Source organism: Gymnoscopelus braueri (genome assembly GCF_963280865.1).
Source record: "Gymnoscopelus braueri genome assembly, chromosome: 8".
Taxonomy (NCBI): Eukaryota; Metazoa; Chordata; class Actinopteri; order Myctophiformes; family Myctophidae; genus Gymnoscopelus; species Gymnoscopelus braueri.
The window spans coordinates 42,266,091-42,282,255 of NC_137609.1; the positions used below are offsets into that span (position 1 = coordinate 42,266,091).

General features: G+C 40.4%; 2 protein-coding genes across 2 annotated transcripts in view; both read left to right on the plus strand.

The window, feature by feature from the left end:
• The window catches only part of tecta (tectorin alpha), a gene marked incomplete at its 3' end in the record, with an annotated part of 71,832 nt that extends 63,493 nt beyond the window's left edge, over positions 1–8,339 (plus strand). Inside the window, exons 35-37 of the mRNA XM_080436132.1 lie at positions 6,157–6,567; positions 7,084–7,173; positions 8,316–8,339. Of these exons, the coding sequence (XP_080292258.1) occupies positions 6,157–6,567; positions 7,084–7,173; positions 8,316–8,339 (525 nt within the window). The remainder of the gene's footprint in view (positions 1–6,156; positions 6,568–7,083; positions 7,174–8,315) is intronic.
• Positions 8,340–9,480: 1,141 nt separating this feature from the next.
• Positions 9,481–16,165, plus strand: LOC308089816 (asialoglycoprotein receptor 2-like). Its single transcript, XM_080434744.1, has 6 exons — positions 9,481–9,922; positions 10,396–10,500; positions 12,997–13,230; positions 13,619–13,764; positions 14,001–14,113; positions 14,213–16,165. The coding sequence occupies exons 1-6, from the start codon at positions 9,736–9,738 to the stop codon at positions 14,355–14,357; spliced, it is 930 nt and encodes a 309-aa protein (XP_080290870.1). The 5' UTR covers positions 9,481–9,735; the 3' UTR covers positions 14,358–16,165.

A 16,165-nucleotide genomic window follows, 5' to 3' on the forward strand; every position in this document is an offset into this window, starting at 1 on the left:
AATATGTCACTTGTGCCATGCTGTACCTTTAAAATACTTTAAAACTACAATGATTGATTTCTATTGCGATCAGTATGATATTTAGTATTCTGAGACTGAGAGTTTAGTTACAAACGTTTGCCTATCAAGATGGCCCCATGGAAATGACATTAAAGACTGTTATAATAACTGTTGGGTTCTTTCGGTTTGTAATGTAAATGTATGTGACAGAAAACATATCTCTTCAGTGTCATTACTGAGGTGAACTGAAATTGACGGTTTCCAATGAACTAAAAGGATAAATCTTTTCCATTAGTGCCTATTTTGCTACCTTCTTTGTACAAATGTACAGTCAATTTGGTTGTATTTGTATGACTTTTTTTTTTAAATACTGGAATATCTTTTTTTATGTTTTGATGCCCATGAGGTTTTATTCTTTGAGAGCAACAGCTCCATTCCAGTAAAGTTACCATAATAAATCAAAAGGTTCTCTAAATCAATGTCTGTCAAGTGTTTCATTGCTCAAATTGCTTATTTAATTGATGATAGCCTACTGCATTGAGCCCATAGAAATGATACAGTGTGATTCCCATACAAAACAGGTGCGCGTTCCTAGCTCTGATTCATATAGGCTTGAAGGAGTTCTCCTATGAATCCGAGCTAGTGCGTTCCTATGTCTACAGGGGTTATGTTCTGCTTATGTTCCCTCAGCCTTATGTTCCCTCAGCCCTATGTTCCCTCAATACCTAACAAATAGTTTTTCATCCAAATTAGGTCCTATGTTCCCTCAGCCCTATGTTCCCTCAGCCCTATGTCCCCCCATCTCAAATTAGACCCATATGTTCCCTCAGCCCTATATGTTCCCCAATCCCAAATTAGACCCTATGTTCCCTCAGCTTTATGTTCCCTCAGCCCTATGTTCCTTCAGGATCACATATAGCCCTTTGATTGATTGATTGATTGATTGATTGATTGATTGATTGATTGATTGATTGATTGATTGATTGATTGATTGATTGATTGACTGATTGCTATCTTTATTGATCATGAAATAAAACATATGTCACATGTAACATACATCTGACCCACCATAATCAAAAGGATTACGCAAAACAGCTTACAGTTTGTTTCCATTGCGGTCCCTTCCATAATGTGTTGGTGAGGTCACCTGTTGGGGTCCTCTGAAAGGGGGTGCAATGATGCGCCTTGCCAGTCCGGATATTACGTTTGTGACGTCGACCCACCATCCACCGTTGACGCTTTAGGCAATTTTAATGTAGGATAGGCCACGTCCAATTGTATTTAATTTTGTTGGCTATCCCTTGGCCTTATGACAAGGGATAGCCTAAATTGTGTAGAATAAATAAAAAGCATTTTTGTCAACTAAAACTTGCGCTAGAGCCTGCGAAACATGTATTGGCAAGGCGCCAGACAGGTGGCTTGTATAAACAAACCAGCGTGTGATTCCAAATGCAAAAAAATAAAGATAACTGATAGTAGGGGGAATCATGTGAAAAATCATTACGAGGTGGATACAGGCATGACATTTGGCACATGACATTTTGTAAACTGTAAACATGTAAACTCAACATCATGTGTGTGCATGTCTGTGTGTAGGGGACACAGGGAAACTGTCAGAACCTTCCCTAAAACATCCGGGACAATGCTCCATACGTCCCAGACTTCCAAACTGTGGAACAAACTCCCCTTTGCAGTTAGAACTACAGACTCACACTCACAATTTTCCACCGTAATCTGAAATACATCAGACTCCACTTTAGCCGGTAGCACTTGACCTAGCCTTGACGACCATGCAGTCTTATGCAAAGGTTAAAATGTAATTTCCTATAGTTTGTATAGTTTGAGTTTCAATGTACAGATAATTTATTTTTTGATATTGTACTGTTTAGACTGATGCTAGGTTCTTGGTTGAGCTATGATCCTATTACTGAGGCATTACACTGTCTCTATGCATTTGATGTACGTGTTTACCTTGTTATTGTAAATTGCTCTGGATTAAGAGCATCTGCTAAATGCCTAAATTGTAAATTGTAGGTCTGTTTTGCAAACCAAACAGTATGGTACTGCTTTTTTCACTTTATGGGAGAAAACTGAAGACAAAAGATTAAAAAAAAATCACACCCAGTGTGAAGAGAGTGGTGCCTTTCATGAGTTAATTTCATTAGTTACTTTTTACAGACTTTGATGACTTCAAAGTATTTTTACTCATTTTAAGTACTTTAAAATGTTTTTACTGATTTTTACGTGTTTTTACTCATTTTAACTATTTTTACTCATTTTAACTATTTTTACTCAGTTTAGGAACTTTAAAGTATCTTTACTAATATTTAAGTATTTTTACTCATTTTAAGTATTTTTACTCATTTTAAGTATTTTTACTCATTTTAAGTATTTTTACTCAAAAGTGTGTGTGTGTGTGTGTGTGTGTGTGTGTGTGTGTGTGTGTGTGTGTGTGTGTGTGTGTGTGTGTGTGTGTGTAAAATTAGTGTAACTGGTTGCATCTTTGTGTTGCAATCAGCCGCAGCTGTTGAGGCTGTGCTCAAACATACAGAGAGGCCATGCTCATACGGACGGACGGACACACGGACAAAGTCAGTCATTGGAGTGGCTAGCACCACTCAAAAAGAGAAGTATGACTAAGTTACAGAAGTGGTCAATTTTATCACCAACTTCATCATGTCATGGGTGGACTGGAAACAAAAGTCAGCTTGGGAAAGTTAATTACAGCGGCCCTCATATTTGTAATTAAAGAAATAATAATAATGATAAGTAGTGAAAGCTCATCTGTCAATCAAATAAATACAAATAAATACAATAAAATAAATACAAATTAAAGAGCCCCAGCATGATAATCTATAGGGCAAGACCCCTACGGTCTTTTTTACAAACCAGTATTGCACTGCACATGGCTTATGAAACGATCTCATATTTTGACACTACTTGCCTTTTTTTATGTTATGGGAGGAAACAGATTAGAAAAATATAAGGTATGAGAGAAGTGAGCAGTTACAGAAGTACAGAAGTGGTCGATTTCATCATCAACTTTATGTTGAAATGTGTGGACCAGTAGATCATATCTCACACTAGATATACTGTAAATGGTACTAAATAGCAGTAAAAGTGGTTCTCTGGCTGTGTGTGTGTGTGTGCGTGTGTGTGTGTGTGTGTGTGTGTGTGTGTGTGTGCGTGTGTGTGTGTGTGTGTGTGTGTGTGTGTGTGTGTGTGTGTGTGTGTGTGTGTGTGTGTGTGTGTGTGTGTGTGTGTGTGTGTGTGTGTGTGTGTGTGTGCGCGCGCGTGCGTGTGTGTGTGTGTGTGTGCGCGTCCACTATGCAGAAACAAGAAGATACGTAGCAGGAGGCATGGCTGGTACAGTATCAATAGTGCAGCAAATGTGTTGCAAATATTCAGATGTATTGAAAAACGTATTTGTGACAACAACTGCAGACTAGAAACAAATGTATGAACATTTTTCACTGAAAAAAATAATACATTCATTTTCTTTTTATGATTATTATTGTATGAGAAATGGACTGCATTTAAAGGTTTGTTTTTGCAGTGTAACCTGTGTAGCATGCAGTGAAACATGGGGGTTACGGGACGTCAGAATAATGGGATGTCTGAATAATGACATGGCACCGTCAGCACTCGCTATGCAACACTTTTAATAACACACAGCAGCAGAAGGAAATGGACACATGTGGGTGTGAACTGTGTGGTTTACAATATAGGACATTATTCGAGTCACACTCAAAAGTGTGGACTTGGTACTGCAGTAGGTTCTGCTGACAGGCTTTTTAATGGGTTAAACTGTAAACATGCTAGGGCTTGTAAAAAATAAATCATTATCATTCATTTTTGTAACTTCTATAAAGTATGTACTGGACTGGGTCTATGTTGTTTAACTTCTCTGTTTTCAAAAGGTTGTACTTTTTTGTGACATGACATTGCCACACCCTCTTTTAATCCTATCCCTTGGTCAGTCAATCAGTCAGTCTGTCTGTTCTGCATGTTTCTCCTCAGTGGGTTGAGCAATTGATCTGCACACAGGCATTGACCATTAGCATATGCAGACAGTGACGTGGCCCGTTTTTCACTTCACCCAAATTTAAGCTGTTTATTAACGTTTTTGTGTAAACACCGGAGATTCAGAGTTTGGGATATGGGATCTGTTGTCATGGTTACATGCATTTACACCCATGATGCCAGAAAACGCCAGGATAGACAGACACTGTCTGCAAACTTATAAAGGACTGTTTTATGAGCGGGAAGGCACTTTAGATATCATCTCCATAGCACTAGCACGCAGACTGACACGTGCAATGTTCGAATGTTATTAGCATGTCGGAATAACGGTGTAAACAGTGTAAACTTCTCATGGTTATGGGTGGCAAGAATTCCACGTCGGGTCGTAAATGATCGTGTTGTCACACACACACTACACAACAGGATTAAATCACTGTCCAAGATGCATAACCCAAAAGTCTGCATATAGTTTGTGTAAAAATCTGTCTTTTTGAGATATCTTGCTAAAGGATATCTGATCAGACAGACAGACAGACAGACAGACAGACAGACAGACAGACAGACAGGTTAATGAACAAACCAACAGGAGCAAAAACATCAGCTCATTTGTACTCATCTGAGGGAACATAGGGCTTAGGGAACATAGGGTCTAATTTGGGATGGGGGGGGACATAGGGCTGAGGGAACATAGGGCTGAGGGAAAATAGGCTCTAATTTGGGATGGGGGGACATAGGGCTGAGGGAACATAGGGCTGAGGGAACATAAGGCTGAGGGAACATAGGGCTGAGGGAACTTGAGTACGCTCCGTCTACAGCAGTGGTTCTCAACCTTTTCAGGCTGCGACCCCCCAAAATAATCATATTTGAACTGGGGACCCCCACCCTGACAAGCACATGGAATTGTAGGAGTTGAGGCATTACATTTTGTTTGACTCGGCTCCACAGATAAATGTTGTGAAAATAGCAGATCTACGAGCTTGTAGATCGTCTATTTTCACAACTTTTGACAATTTGGCCAATGTTTGACCAGTTTTTATAGTATAGTTTGTTGATTACTTTTGATGCAGAATTGTCTTTTTTCATTTTTTTCTTTTAGATTTCTTTAGGTATTAAAATGGTCTTGAAGGTCTTTAAATTGTCACTTTACTGTCATCTGGGGACCCCCAGGTTGAGAACCACTGGTCTACAGCACTGGCTGCGGTTAATTGGTGCGGGGTAATTGATGACACCTGTCGATTGTGTGCCCCATAGTTGCCAATTGCCATAACATAATGTGCTCACTGGAAGAAATGTGGTCGGTGTGAAACTGGAGATATTTGACTCAATACACGTTTTCTGCCAGAACTTTCAAATGGATAAGCAACTAGATGACAATAGCTGACCCCAAGTCGCAGCAATAGGGGATAACAGGCTGATGTCACTCGGCGGCCGTGGCTTGCCCCGCCCCCTCTTGACTGGGACTATAGGGCATTCAGCTCACAGTGCTAGTGCTCTTTCAGCAGTGTTTCACCAAAATGGGAATGAATCGTTGTATTAAAAACTGTTCCACGGCTTCTCACAATCGACGAGGTGAGAATAAAAGGGTCTAAAATGGACAACGGACTAACTTTTCACCGCATTCCCAAATGGAAGCAAGACAGTTCTCCGACGTAACAAAGAGACTATCACAGTCACAGACTGTGCCTGTCTTGGTGTTGTATTTCTATGTTATGTTCTAGTTGTTCTGGTTCTATGTTGTCTTCCCCAGCTGTATCTTATGTGTAACACAGCCCTCATGTGTATATTAGTGTCGTTCCCCAGGCAGTCCTTGTCCGATCATTGTTTGTGTTGCATTGGTTGTCTGTATGTTCACCTGTATTCAAATCCCAATCATGGGTTTTGAACACTACTCTGCCTGGCTGTCTGCATTTGGGTCCTCACCACACCACCAGAGATCATGACAGAATGTTCCGACCATACTGGACCCAGCGGACAGCACCCCACACCTTGGCCTTCCTCTGACCTGGAGACCCCTACCTACAGTACCCTCCTGCCCTGACTGACCAGCATGTGCCCTCTGCCCCGCGTTGAGGGTCCGAATGATGACCCGCGCCAGAGCCCTTGCTGGCCTTGCTCTCTGCTCCACTGTGCCAGAGCCCTTACTACCCATCCACCCTGATGTCCTCTCCTACCCTGACGTTCAGCTTGTGCCCTCTGCTTCGCGTCGATGCGTCTGGAAGATGTTCCGCGCCAGAGCCCTGGCTAACTGTCTTCCCTGATGTCCTCCCTGATTGCCCAGCATGTGCCCTCTGCTCCACGTCGAGCGTCTTCACGATGAGCCGTGCCAGAGCCCTTGCTGGCCACTGCCTCCCTGTCTACCCTTTCCCTGCCCTTTCGACTGTCAATCGAATGTCCCGTGGCCGGCGTTTCTGTTCGGCAGTGGAAGAACGCTCCGGGGGGTTTCAGCCCCTTTCCCTGCCTCGCCGCCTGTGTCAACCTGAACTCTCGTTTTCGGCACACTCCATGTTCCTCTCGTGTCACTCTTCCTCATGGACATTGTGGGACGTCAGGAGCCGTCCTTAGAGGGGGGGGGGGGTACTGTCACAGTCACAGACTGTGCATGTCTAGGTGTTGTATTTCTATGTTATGTTCTAGTTGTTCTGGTTCTATGTTGTCTTCCCCAGCTGTATCTCGTGTGTAATCAGCCCTCATGTGTATATTAGTCTCGTTCCCCAGGCAGTCCTTGTCCGATCATTGTTTGTGTTACATCGTTTGTCTGTATGTTCACCTGTAATAAAATCCCAATCATGGGTTTTGAACACTACTCTGTCTGCATTTGGGTCCTCACCACACGTCCACACCACCAGATCGTGACAGAGACGATGTGTATGCGTGTGTGCGTGTGTCTCACTCACTCACACACAAGCACTCATTCTCTTTCTTTCTCTCTCCCTCTCTCTGTCAGTAAGGCTGGGATGTAAAGTTGTGCATGTGAAAATACATATATAGAGAGATAAATGTAGATTACTTTAATAGCCAGCTTGACAATGTCTGGCAGAACTATTTCTGTTGTGCTCCCAGGCAAAAGCTGCAGGTGGAACTGAGGTGTGCGAGCCTGTTGCCCAGATGACAGCCCAGATGACAGAAAAAGACGTGGAAGAAACACGCAAGGTAGCTCACATCTATGTAGAGAGGGTTATAGTGCGTGCCAACGTCTCGTCACCACGGGGGGGGGGGCGTGGTATAGATAGCTGCAGCCATACTGATGGGGGGCAATGTTAAGTCAACCTGTTTATATACCCCACAAAGATGTCCGCCGCTACCAAATGACACTTGTTCACGTCCCCTTCAGGATTTTTGGCACGCACTATAGGCACTATATGCAACAAGTAGCCTACCATAATATTAAATGGTAGGGTACCCATCACTCTGATGCATAAACCAGGAGTGGGCGAGGACATGACAATCCTCGACAAAGTTGTCCGAGTGTGCTGTGATCTGACCAACTCTGAAACTGGATGATGAGTAACCTGCTGATTTTATTTTTAATAGTACCCTTCTGCATAGTTAAAGCAGACATGAGGTTATGCTCTGTAGCTATATTATCTGTTCCTTTTTTTATGTACATATAGTAACCTGTAAATGTTTTCAAATAAAAGACACATTCAACATGTGACGTTGACTTACAGATTGGAGTTTTTCTACATAAAATGATTATGTATATGCAAATAGAAGCGCATTCTTTCACATGGTTAAAATGCATAGGCCTATAATATCATTATGCAGTGCTTTCATTCAATGCAAATATAACCGAATCCTGATGATCGCCTGTTAATGATCACATTATAATATGGATGGGCAGAGATCATTTTACTCCTCTTTGAGCCTGATGAGTTTCTTTTTCTATACACATAGTAACCTTTAAATGTACCTTGTTTTCAAATAAAAGACACTTTCATGTGACGTTGACTTACAGTGGTTACTTTGTAGATTTTGATTATTTTTACAAAACATACAGTAACCACTTCAGCCCTATATACATTTCGGCCATTTGAAAAGTGTGTTTTTGCAGTTGTTTTTTTCTTGCATCTGAACACCTCACCTTCTGAAGCTGAAGTGAACAAACACACACACACACACACACACACACACACACACACACACACACACACACACACACACACACACACACACACACACACACACACACACACACACACACACACACACACACACCACACAACTACCTCTTTTCTTTTCGTTATTTCTCTTTGCACATTGTGGTTTGTGGACTCTATGTGTGAACTCTGTAGAAGCCTCCCTTCCTCTATGTTTAAAACACAGAATTTATCAATGCTCATATTTACTGTAAGTGAACTACTTATATTTACTGTGAGTGAACTACTTATATCAAAATAAAATATTTGTCAAGCAAAGTTCTGGATCAAACATGAGGATGCTTAATTATGTAGTAACGGTGAAGTAGGCCTACTTTATGGTTGTAATTATTTCAACTTTAGATCATTCATCAATTTGAGTATTTTGAAGCAACTATATTGATTCAACTAACAGTTTCATTCTCATGCAGACATACACAAGTTGTATAAAGTCTATACTCTACATAAAGGTAATCATTTAGTTAATGTTACAAATGTATGCAAGTGTCAACACACATGCAGGATCAGAATGAGACAGGATGCTTTGAGGTCATCAGTGATCATGTGATCTGTGGTTGTTGAAGCATTCTACAACAACTTGATAACCTTATACGGTCATAATGTACTGACATGTGCCTGATGTCTGATGAGTGTCTCTGTACAGTAGTGGTGCTGCGCTACATACTCTATCAATAAACTGCTTCCACTTCCAAAACTCCTTTTTCATCACCATGCTGAACAACAAAGATGCAATTTGGCCAAAGTGAGATAATATTAGTAGTAATAATAATAAGAACAATAATAATAATAATAACAACAACAATAATAATAATAATAATAATAATAATAATAATAATAATAATAATACAGTAATAACTAGAAGTCAATCTGAACTGGGTGGACAAGCGTTCATAAATTCATTATCTTTGAATATTGCGACCTTTGTCATATAATCGGTTCAGGAAAATATCCAACATATTTTGCAATGTAGTCAATTATTTTACTACTACATTGTTATAAAAGAAAACAAAAGCAAAATGTTAAAATGTAGTATTTATTTACTAGATATGTTTATGTGATAATGCCACAAGAGGTTTTTATTTGACCATTTACAAGAGGTTCTAAAGGGGAGTGTCTGAAGATGCTGTGCTGCACATTTCGTGTGTGTGTGTGTGTGTGTGTGTGTGTGTGTGTGTGTGTGTGTGTGTGTGTGTGTGTGTGTGTGTGTGTGCGCGAGTGCGCGTGCGCGCGCGTGCGTGCGTGCGTGCGTGCGTGCGTGCGTGCGTGCGTGCGTGCGTGCGTGCGTGCGTGTGTGTGTGTGTGTGGGGGAGGTAGGTGGATTGCCGTCTTATTTACATTAGTTCCTCATTGGAGCTCTAATCTGTACCAACCAGCCACAGAGAGACATGATCACATTTAGCTCAAGTGTTTTTGTAGTTACCAAGTAATCATGTAAAGTCTTTTGATATAGATTATCAATACAGGAGAGGAATATACGACATAGTTACTATATGTAGTCAGTAGTTATCTACTAGTCAATCCTCTCATACTTGTATATTATTTAGATAGTTAAGCCATGTCAGACTTGACAATGAAGGCGAGACAGAGAGATGGACACAGAGGACAGAGAGGGGAGGACACTGAGGACAGTGGACAGTTAGAGGAGATAGGAGAGAGGGAGGACATAGTGGTGGACAACATCATCTATGAGAGTGTGGACGACATCATCTCTGGACCACAGGAGGACATGAGGGACACTCAGGGTGAGTTGGACAACCATGTGAAACGTTGTTATGTTAATTATGTTTCAAAAAGGAAAGAGAACAAAAACAAGGCATTGTCTTTCATTCAGGAAAATACTGTACCATTCAGATTCTGACAATTCTGTTCGGCACAAACCTTAAGTGAATCCATCTGTATCATTCTTTCTTTTGATGTTTAAAAGTATTTTTAGAGATAACATTTGTCAGTTGAAAGCACTCAAGTTGGGTGTAGCTATGGCGCCACTAGGGGGGGGGGGTGCCATAGCTAGCTTTTTTTTTTTGCAGGCTCTAGGTGGCGCTGTGACAGAAAATGGTGGCGCGGCCGGGGGGGGGGGGGGGGGGGGCACCAGAAAAAATATTGCCTAGGGCGCCAAATTACCTAGCACCGGCCCTGCTATCAAGGATTTTAGACTCTTAGTTTTGTTTTTGTCTCTCAGTGTGTCTGCGAACTAATAGCTGTATTTGTGTTTCAGGACAGCGTTCTAAAACATTGAGAAATCCTGTCAGAGTGGTTGCAGTGTGTCTGGGGATGCTGTGTCTCATACTGCTGGGTGTCATCGTAGGCCAGACTGTTAAACGTGAGTATTGTGAGATTTTCTTGCTGCTATTTTCTATCTGAGGGAACTACAAAAGCCTCCACAGCATTAACCCACACCTTGATTTTACTTCTCTTTTTAATCTTGATACTGATACACCTTATTATTGATCTGGTGAGGACGTGATTAAATTATCATCCAGTAGACATGAAACACAGGACAGGTCCAGGTAAGAGTAGAAAGATACAGTCAAGAGTATAAAAGTAGTAGATAAAAAAACATAGACCTAAAGGGGAATAAAACCTTAGCATGATTAGGTATTTAGTTTTCTCCAGTTCACGTTAAAAACTACAGCAGGGTAAAAACATGGCAGGCTGCATAAGGCTGACCTTATAGTACACAGTGATGTAAGCAACACACTTGCAGCTATTCAAATTAATAAATGGGTGTGTTACATTTAAGTGTGTCCAAGCACATAGACAAAACTGTTGATTACTGTCCATACATGCATGATGTCTGCAAGGCTGGAACAACTGGGGGCAGGGATTATGTAATCACCCTGTGTGTGTGTGTGTGTGTGTGTGTGTGTGTGTGTGTGTGTGTGTGTGTGTGTGTGTGTGTGTGTGTGTGTGTGTGTGTGTGTGTGTGTGTGTGTGTGTGTGTGTGTGTGTGTGTGTGTGTGTGTGTGTGTGTGTGTGTGTGTGTGTGTGTGTGTGTGTGTGTGTTTGCGTGCGTGCGTGCGTGTGTTGGGGTGGGGGTAGGTGGATTGGCGTCTTATTTACATTAGTTCCTCATTGGAGCTCTAATCTGTACCAACCAGCCACAAAGAGACATGATCACATTTAGCTCAAGTATTTTTGTAGTTACCAAGTAATGTAAAGTGTGTGTGTGTGTGTGTGTGTGTGTGTGTGTGTGTGTGTGTGTGTGTGTGTGTGTGTGTGTGTGTGTGTGTGTGTGCGTGCGTGCGTGCGTGCGTGCGTGCGTGCGTGCGTGCGTGCGTGCGTGCGTGCGTGCGTGCGTGCGTGCGTGCGTGTGTGCGTGTGTGTGTGTGTGTGTGTGTGTGTGTGTGTGTGTGTGTGCGTGCGTGAGCAGCTAATCTCAGACACCACTGGCCTTTACTAACCTGTCATATTTTAATCTGAACTGGAAACAAACTACAAAATCATCCTATATATTTATCTATATCCTATAATATAGATAAATATAGGCATGCGTATCTATCCCGAACTGCATTAAACTTTGCACGTACTACGCACACTCCCTAGAGGCCAAGGAAAAACCTTTGCCCTGCATTTTTCACATCTGCCTTTTAGAGCGCCACCAGGAGGCTGACCTTTGTATAACATTTTTTTTATATTACTCCTTCAGATTCTGTCCACAGTATCTCTATAGTATAGTCATGTGATCATGTGATCAAGATGGATGTGTCTGATTCTTTCATATTCCATCCTAATTGGCTATTGGCTTTCAAAGTTTGCAGGATATGTCCGTTTTGAACAAAATGCCTCAAATCATGAACGCAGTGTGCAATTTCCGTGAAATTTTGCATGCACATTCCCACTAGGCCGAGGAAGAAATGCCACCATTTCACATTGGAATGTTATAGCGCCACCAGCAGGTCTAATTTAACAAACACATTTTTGGAACAAAATGCCTCAAATCATGAATGCAGTGTCCGATTGAAAGGCCTAAGAAGAAATGGCAGCCTTTTCACATTGGCCAAATATAGCGCCGCCAGGAGGCCACAATAACCTACCTGACCTGGTGGGAGACCTGTGCTCCGAGGAGCACTTTCCTGTGGCCACTGTTGTCACTGTAGTAATGTTCCTAAAAACTGTTTTACTGATGTGTTTACTGACAAGATATATAAAATCAATCACTTTGCTAATTGCAACTTGTGTGGGTTCCTAAGTGGGCAGAACAAAAAGAAGGCTTAAAGACAGATTGGGTGAGCATAAAACTACCATCCGAACGAATAACCCAAATTATCCTTTGGCTGTTCACTATAATTCACTATAATGGAGAAGGACATGGGAGCCCCTCCTCTCTTAAAGCTGTAGTCTTAGAAGTCATCCCCAATGACATTAGAGGTGGTGATAGATTAGGCCTAAATTATGAAGTTGACTTTTTGCCGTTCTTATTGTTGATTCTCTGATATTGTGATGATTGGGTTTTTCTTGTCTCCCCAGTTTTTGTAATACATAATGAACAATGAATACATAATGATGTATTATGTACTTATTGATTCACCTGAAGACGGAGTATTGTTTTCCTACAGTCTGCCTCACCACAAGCAGAACTTTGGGTTCCATTGCTTCTATGGAGCTATAGTAGTTTATATAGTATAGTACAGTATATGGTATAGTAGCATATAGTATTATTGCTTGCATTGTCAAAATAAGATGAAGAAAGTAGAGTTAACAACATGCATGTATAAAGAATAACAAAGTTTTCTTCTTCTCAAAGCTAATTTTCCACACAGATGCTTCACCTCATCATGAGCAAGTGTGTTTATCATAACCTGTTGGTCCTTTACAGATCATTCAGACAATAACCTGACCAACTGTGACAACCTGACCACCAAATACTACCACCTGACCACCAAATACAACCACCTGACCACCAAATACAACAACCTGACCACCAAATACAACCTCACCCTGGAGAAAGACCAACTTGACACCAAATACTACAACCTGACCCTGGAAAAAGAGATACTAGAAGCCAACCTGACCCTGTTGCAATGTGAAGTAAACCATCTTAAAGGAGCAAGTGAGAGACGTTAGAATACTTATTGAAGGAATATTAGTTAGTGTATTATTAATTATATTCCAATTGTGAAGCATGTACAAACCTCTCATAAACCATCAGCATTGCTGATTCATTAGATCTATCAAAAATATTAAATAATGTTTTCTTTTTTAAATGTCTGTTTTCTTAAATTAAAATGTAAATATATCAGGAACTATCATGTGTGTACTTTATTATGTACATATTATATAATATCATTCACTGACTAATAATATGTACAACCTTGGTAAAAGAGAACATACTATATCTAATACTATTTAGAATGTATTATCAGTGCATTGGAAATCTATCAATAAAAGTCCTGTTTCATGTTTAGAGTGTCTTTTGATTGAATTGAATATTTTATTAGGCAAAACATGTCCCAGTAGATGGAAGAGGTTTGGATGCAGCTGTTATTCTAGTGCTGCTGTAAGGAAAACCTGGGATGAAAGCAGAGCAGAATGTCTGAAGACACCAGGAGCTGATCTGGTGATCATTAACAGTAAAGCAGAACAGGTTAGTGTGTGTGTGTGTGTGTGTGTGTGTGTGTGTGTGTGTGTGTGTGTGTGTGTGTGTGTGTGTGTGTGTGTGTGTGTGTGTGTGTGTGTGTGTGTGTGTGTGTGTGTGTGTGTGTGTGTGTGTGTGTGTGTGTGTGTGTGTGTGTGTGTGTGTGTGTGTGTGTGTGTGTGTGTGTGTGTGTGTGTGTGTGTGTTAATTAATTAATCATGATCCAATCATTAACAAATTCTCAGGAATTCGTCAAAGGATTCATCCAGGATGGTCCTGGTCAGAAAGGTTCATGGATCGGTATGAACAGGACTGGTGTCAATTGGACGTGGGTGGATGGAACACCTTTGAAAACACAGTGAGACATTTTATTAGTTTTTATATTATAAGTCTATCAACGTCACTGAATTTGGGTGACTGAGTGTAATGTTTTTACATCATGTTGTTTACTCTGCAGGTACTGGAAGAAAGAATATCCTGTTAAAGACCCTGACGCTGACTGTGTCTACAGCTACAACCTGGATGGAGAATTGTATAACGGGGAATGTTCAGTTCAAAGAACCCGGATCTGTGAGAAGGGATTTGTCTCTTCACTTCGTTGATGAAAGTGGAGCTTAGTGCTTCATGAAACTGAGAGAAACATTTTAAATACAAACTGTTAACCATAATCTGCTAAACTGCAGTGCACATTTCTTAAATTAAACCAAGAAATAACTGAAATACTTGTCAATGGTACAGACCCTAAAAGATAAGGTAAAACTAAACCTAAAAACCTGGGTGTTTCCTTAGCCCTGACTTCAACTTAACAACGAAAAAGCCATGGTGCTAAAATAGCCTTCTACCATGTTAGAAACATTGCAGAAGTCAGACCCTTCCTCTCCCCAGAGGATGCTAAGAAACTGGTTTTATAATATCACAATTAGACTATTGTAATGAACCTTATTCAGGCTTAACTAAGAAAACTAATGAGTGTCTACAAATCATCCAGAATGCAGCAGCCACAATCTTAACCAGAAAACAAGAAAATAAACCATATTATTACCCCTGTACTGTACTTTGATCTTTGCGCTGGATCCCTGTAAAGTTTAGGATTCTAAAGTTATTTTAATTTTTTTAAGCTTTAAATTGTTTAGCACCATTCTACCTACAGTATCAGATTACCTGTCAGAGTGTTTCATTTTGCTTAAAACCCACATTTCACCCACTTACTTTTATTGTTGTGGTTTTATTTGACCTTTGTTTTAATTTTAATGTAAAACACTTTTAACTGCATTCATGTCTGAAAGGAGCCCTATAAATAAATTATTAGATTATTATTATTATTAGTAGTAGTAGTAGTGGTGGTATTACCACCACATTAATACAAACCACCAGGACTGCATAGTATATCGAAGATTTCATCATCATCGCAATATCAACATGTGTAATACATATCACAAAATACTTGCAGTCAGAAACTGTATTGCTAAGTTGGTGCTTTACTGTATATTCATTGTCAATAGCAGCTGTAGCCAGATTACTTACTTACTTACTTACTTACTTACTTACTTACTTACTTACTTAGCCTACTTACTTACTTACTTACTGTAGCTAGGTAGTAAGTAAGTAAAACCATGTTGTTGGAATGGAAATATAATAGGCTACATTTCATCATTGTTTTCCAGTGTGTGCATACAGTAGGCTACAGTAGACTATTATAAGCTATTCTAAGCTTCAGACCTCCCAAAACAAACTGATTTGACTACTTCTTGGCCTAAAGCCCATAACCCACCTCATTCCAATGCATTTTGCTAGTCTGGGATGGCTCAGGGTAGAAGACAGGGTTAAGCAAATACAAATGGGGTTATTAAGATTGTCAAAGGGGCAGTGCCCTCAATACCATCATGACTAACTACTCCTCCAAAGTGAGTGACACCCACAGCCACAACAATAGAGGGAGTGACCATGATCTGTTATGACCCAAATATAAAACTAACATGGGAAAATTCTACTACTCTGTCACCAAAATGTGTAATGTCCTGACACCATCCATAAAGAATGTGGATCACTGGCTTATTTCAAAACTGGCCCGAAAAAGCATCTATCAGGAGATCACAAGGGGAGGTAGATATCCCCTTGGAATTAAGTGTCATTCACTGCCGCTGTTTTTCCTTTTTCTCCTCTGTAAATATAGCTATTTGTTGATGACATGTATTAATGTGTTAATATTCTCTGTTGATTAATTGAATACATAGGACCACAATGGAAAAAAGTTCCCAGGACGTTTTTGTGTTATCCTCTAAGCCTTAAAGGGATATTTCACTTAAAAAAAAACTTTTGGTCATTTTATCATCTACTCAGGCCTTTGTGAGCCCCCCAGACCGTTTTTAAGTTGCTCGGTTCAGTATTTATATATTTGATATTCATTTTA

Bases quoted from the DNA above. Each gene is read 5' to 3' on its own strand.
- LOC308089816 (XM_080434744.1), top strand. From the start codon at position 9,736: ATGTCAGACTTGACAATGAAGGCGAGACAGAGAGATGGACACAGAGGA. The intron at 13,231-13,618 runs GTGAGAGACGTT...ATATTTTATTAG, and splicing joins AAACCATCTTAAAGGAGCAA to GCAAAACATGTCCCAGTAGA. The intron at 13,765-14,000 runs GTTAGTGTGTGT...ACAAATTCTCAG, and splicing joins TTAACAGTAAAGCAGAACAG to GAATTCGTCAAAGGATTCAT.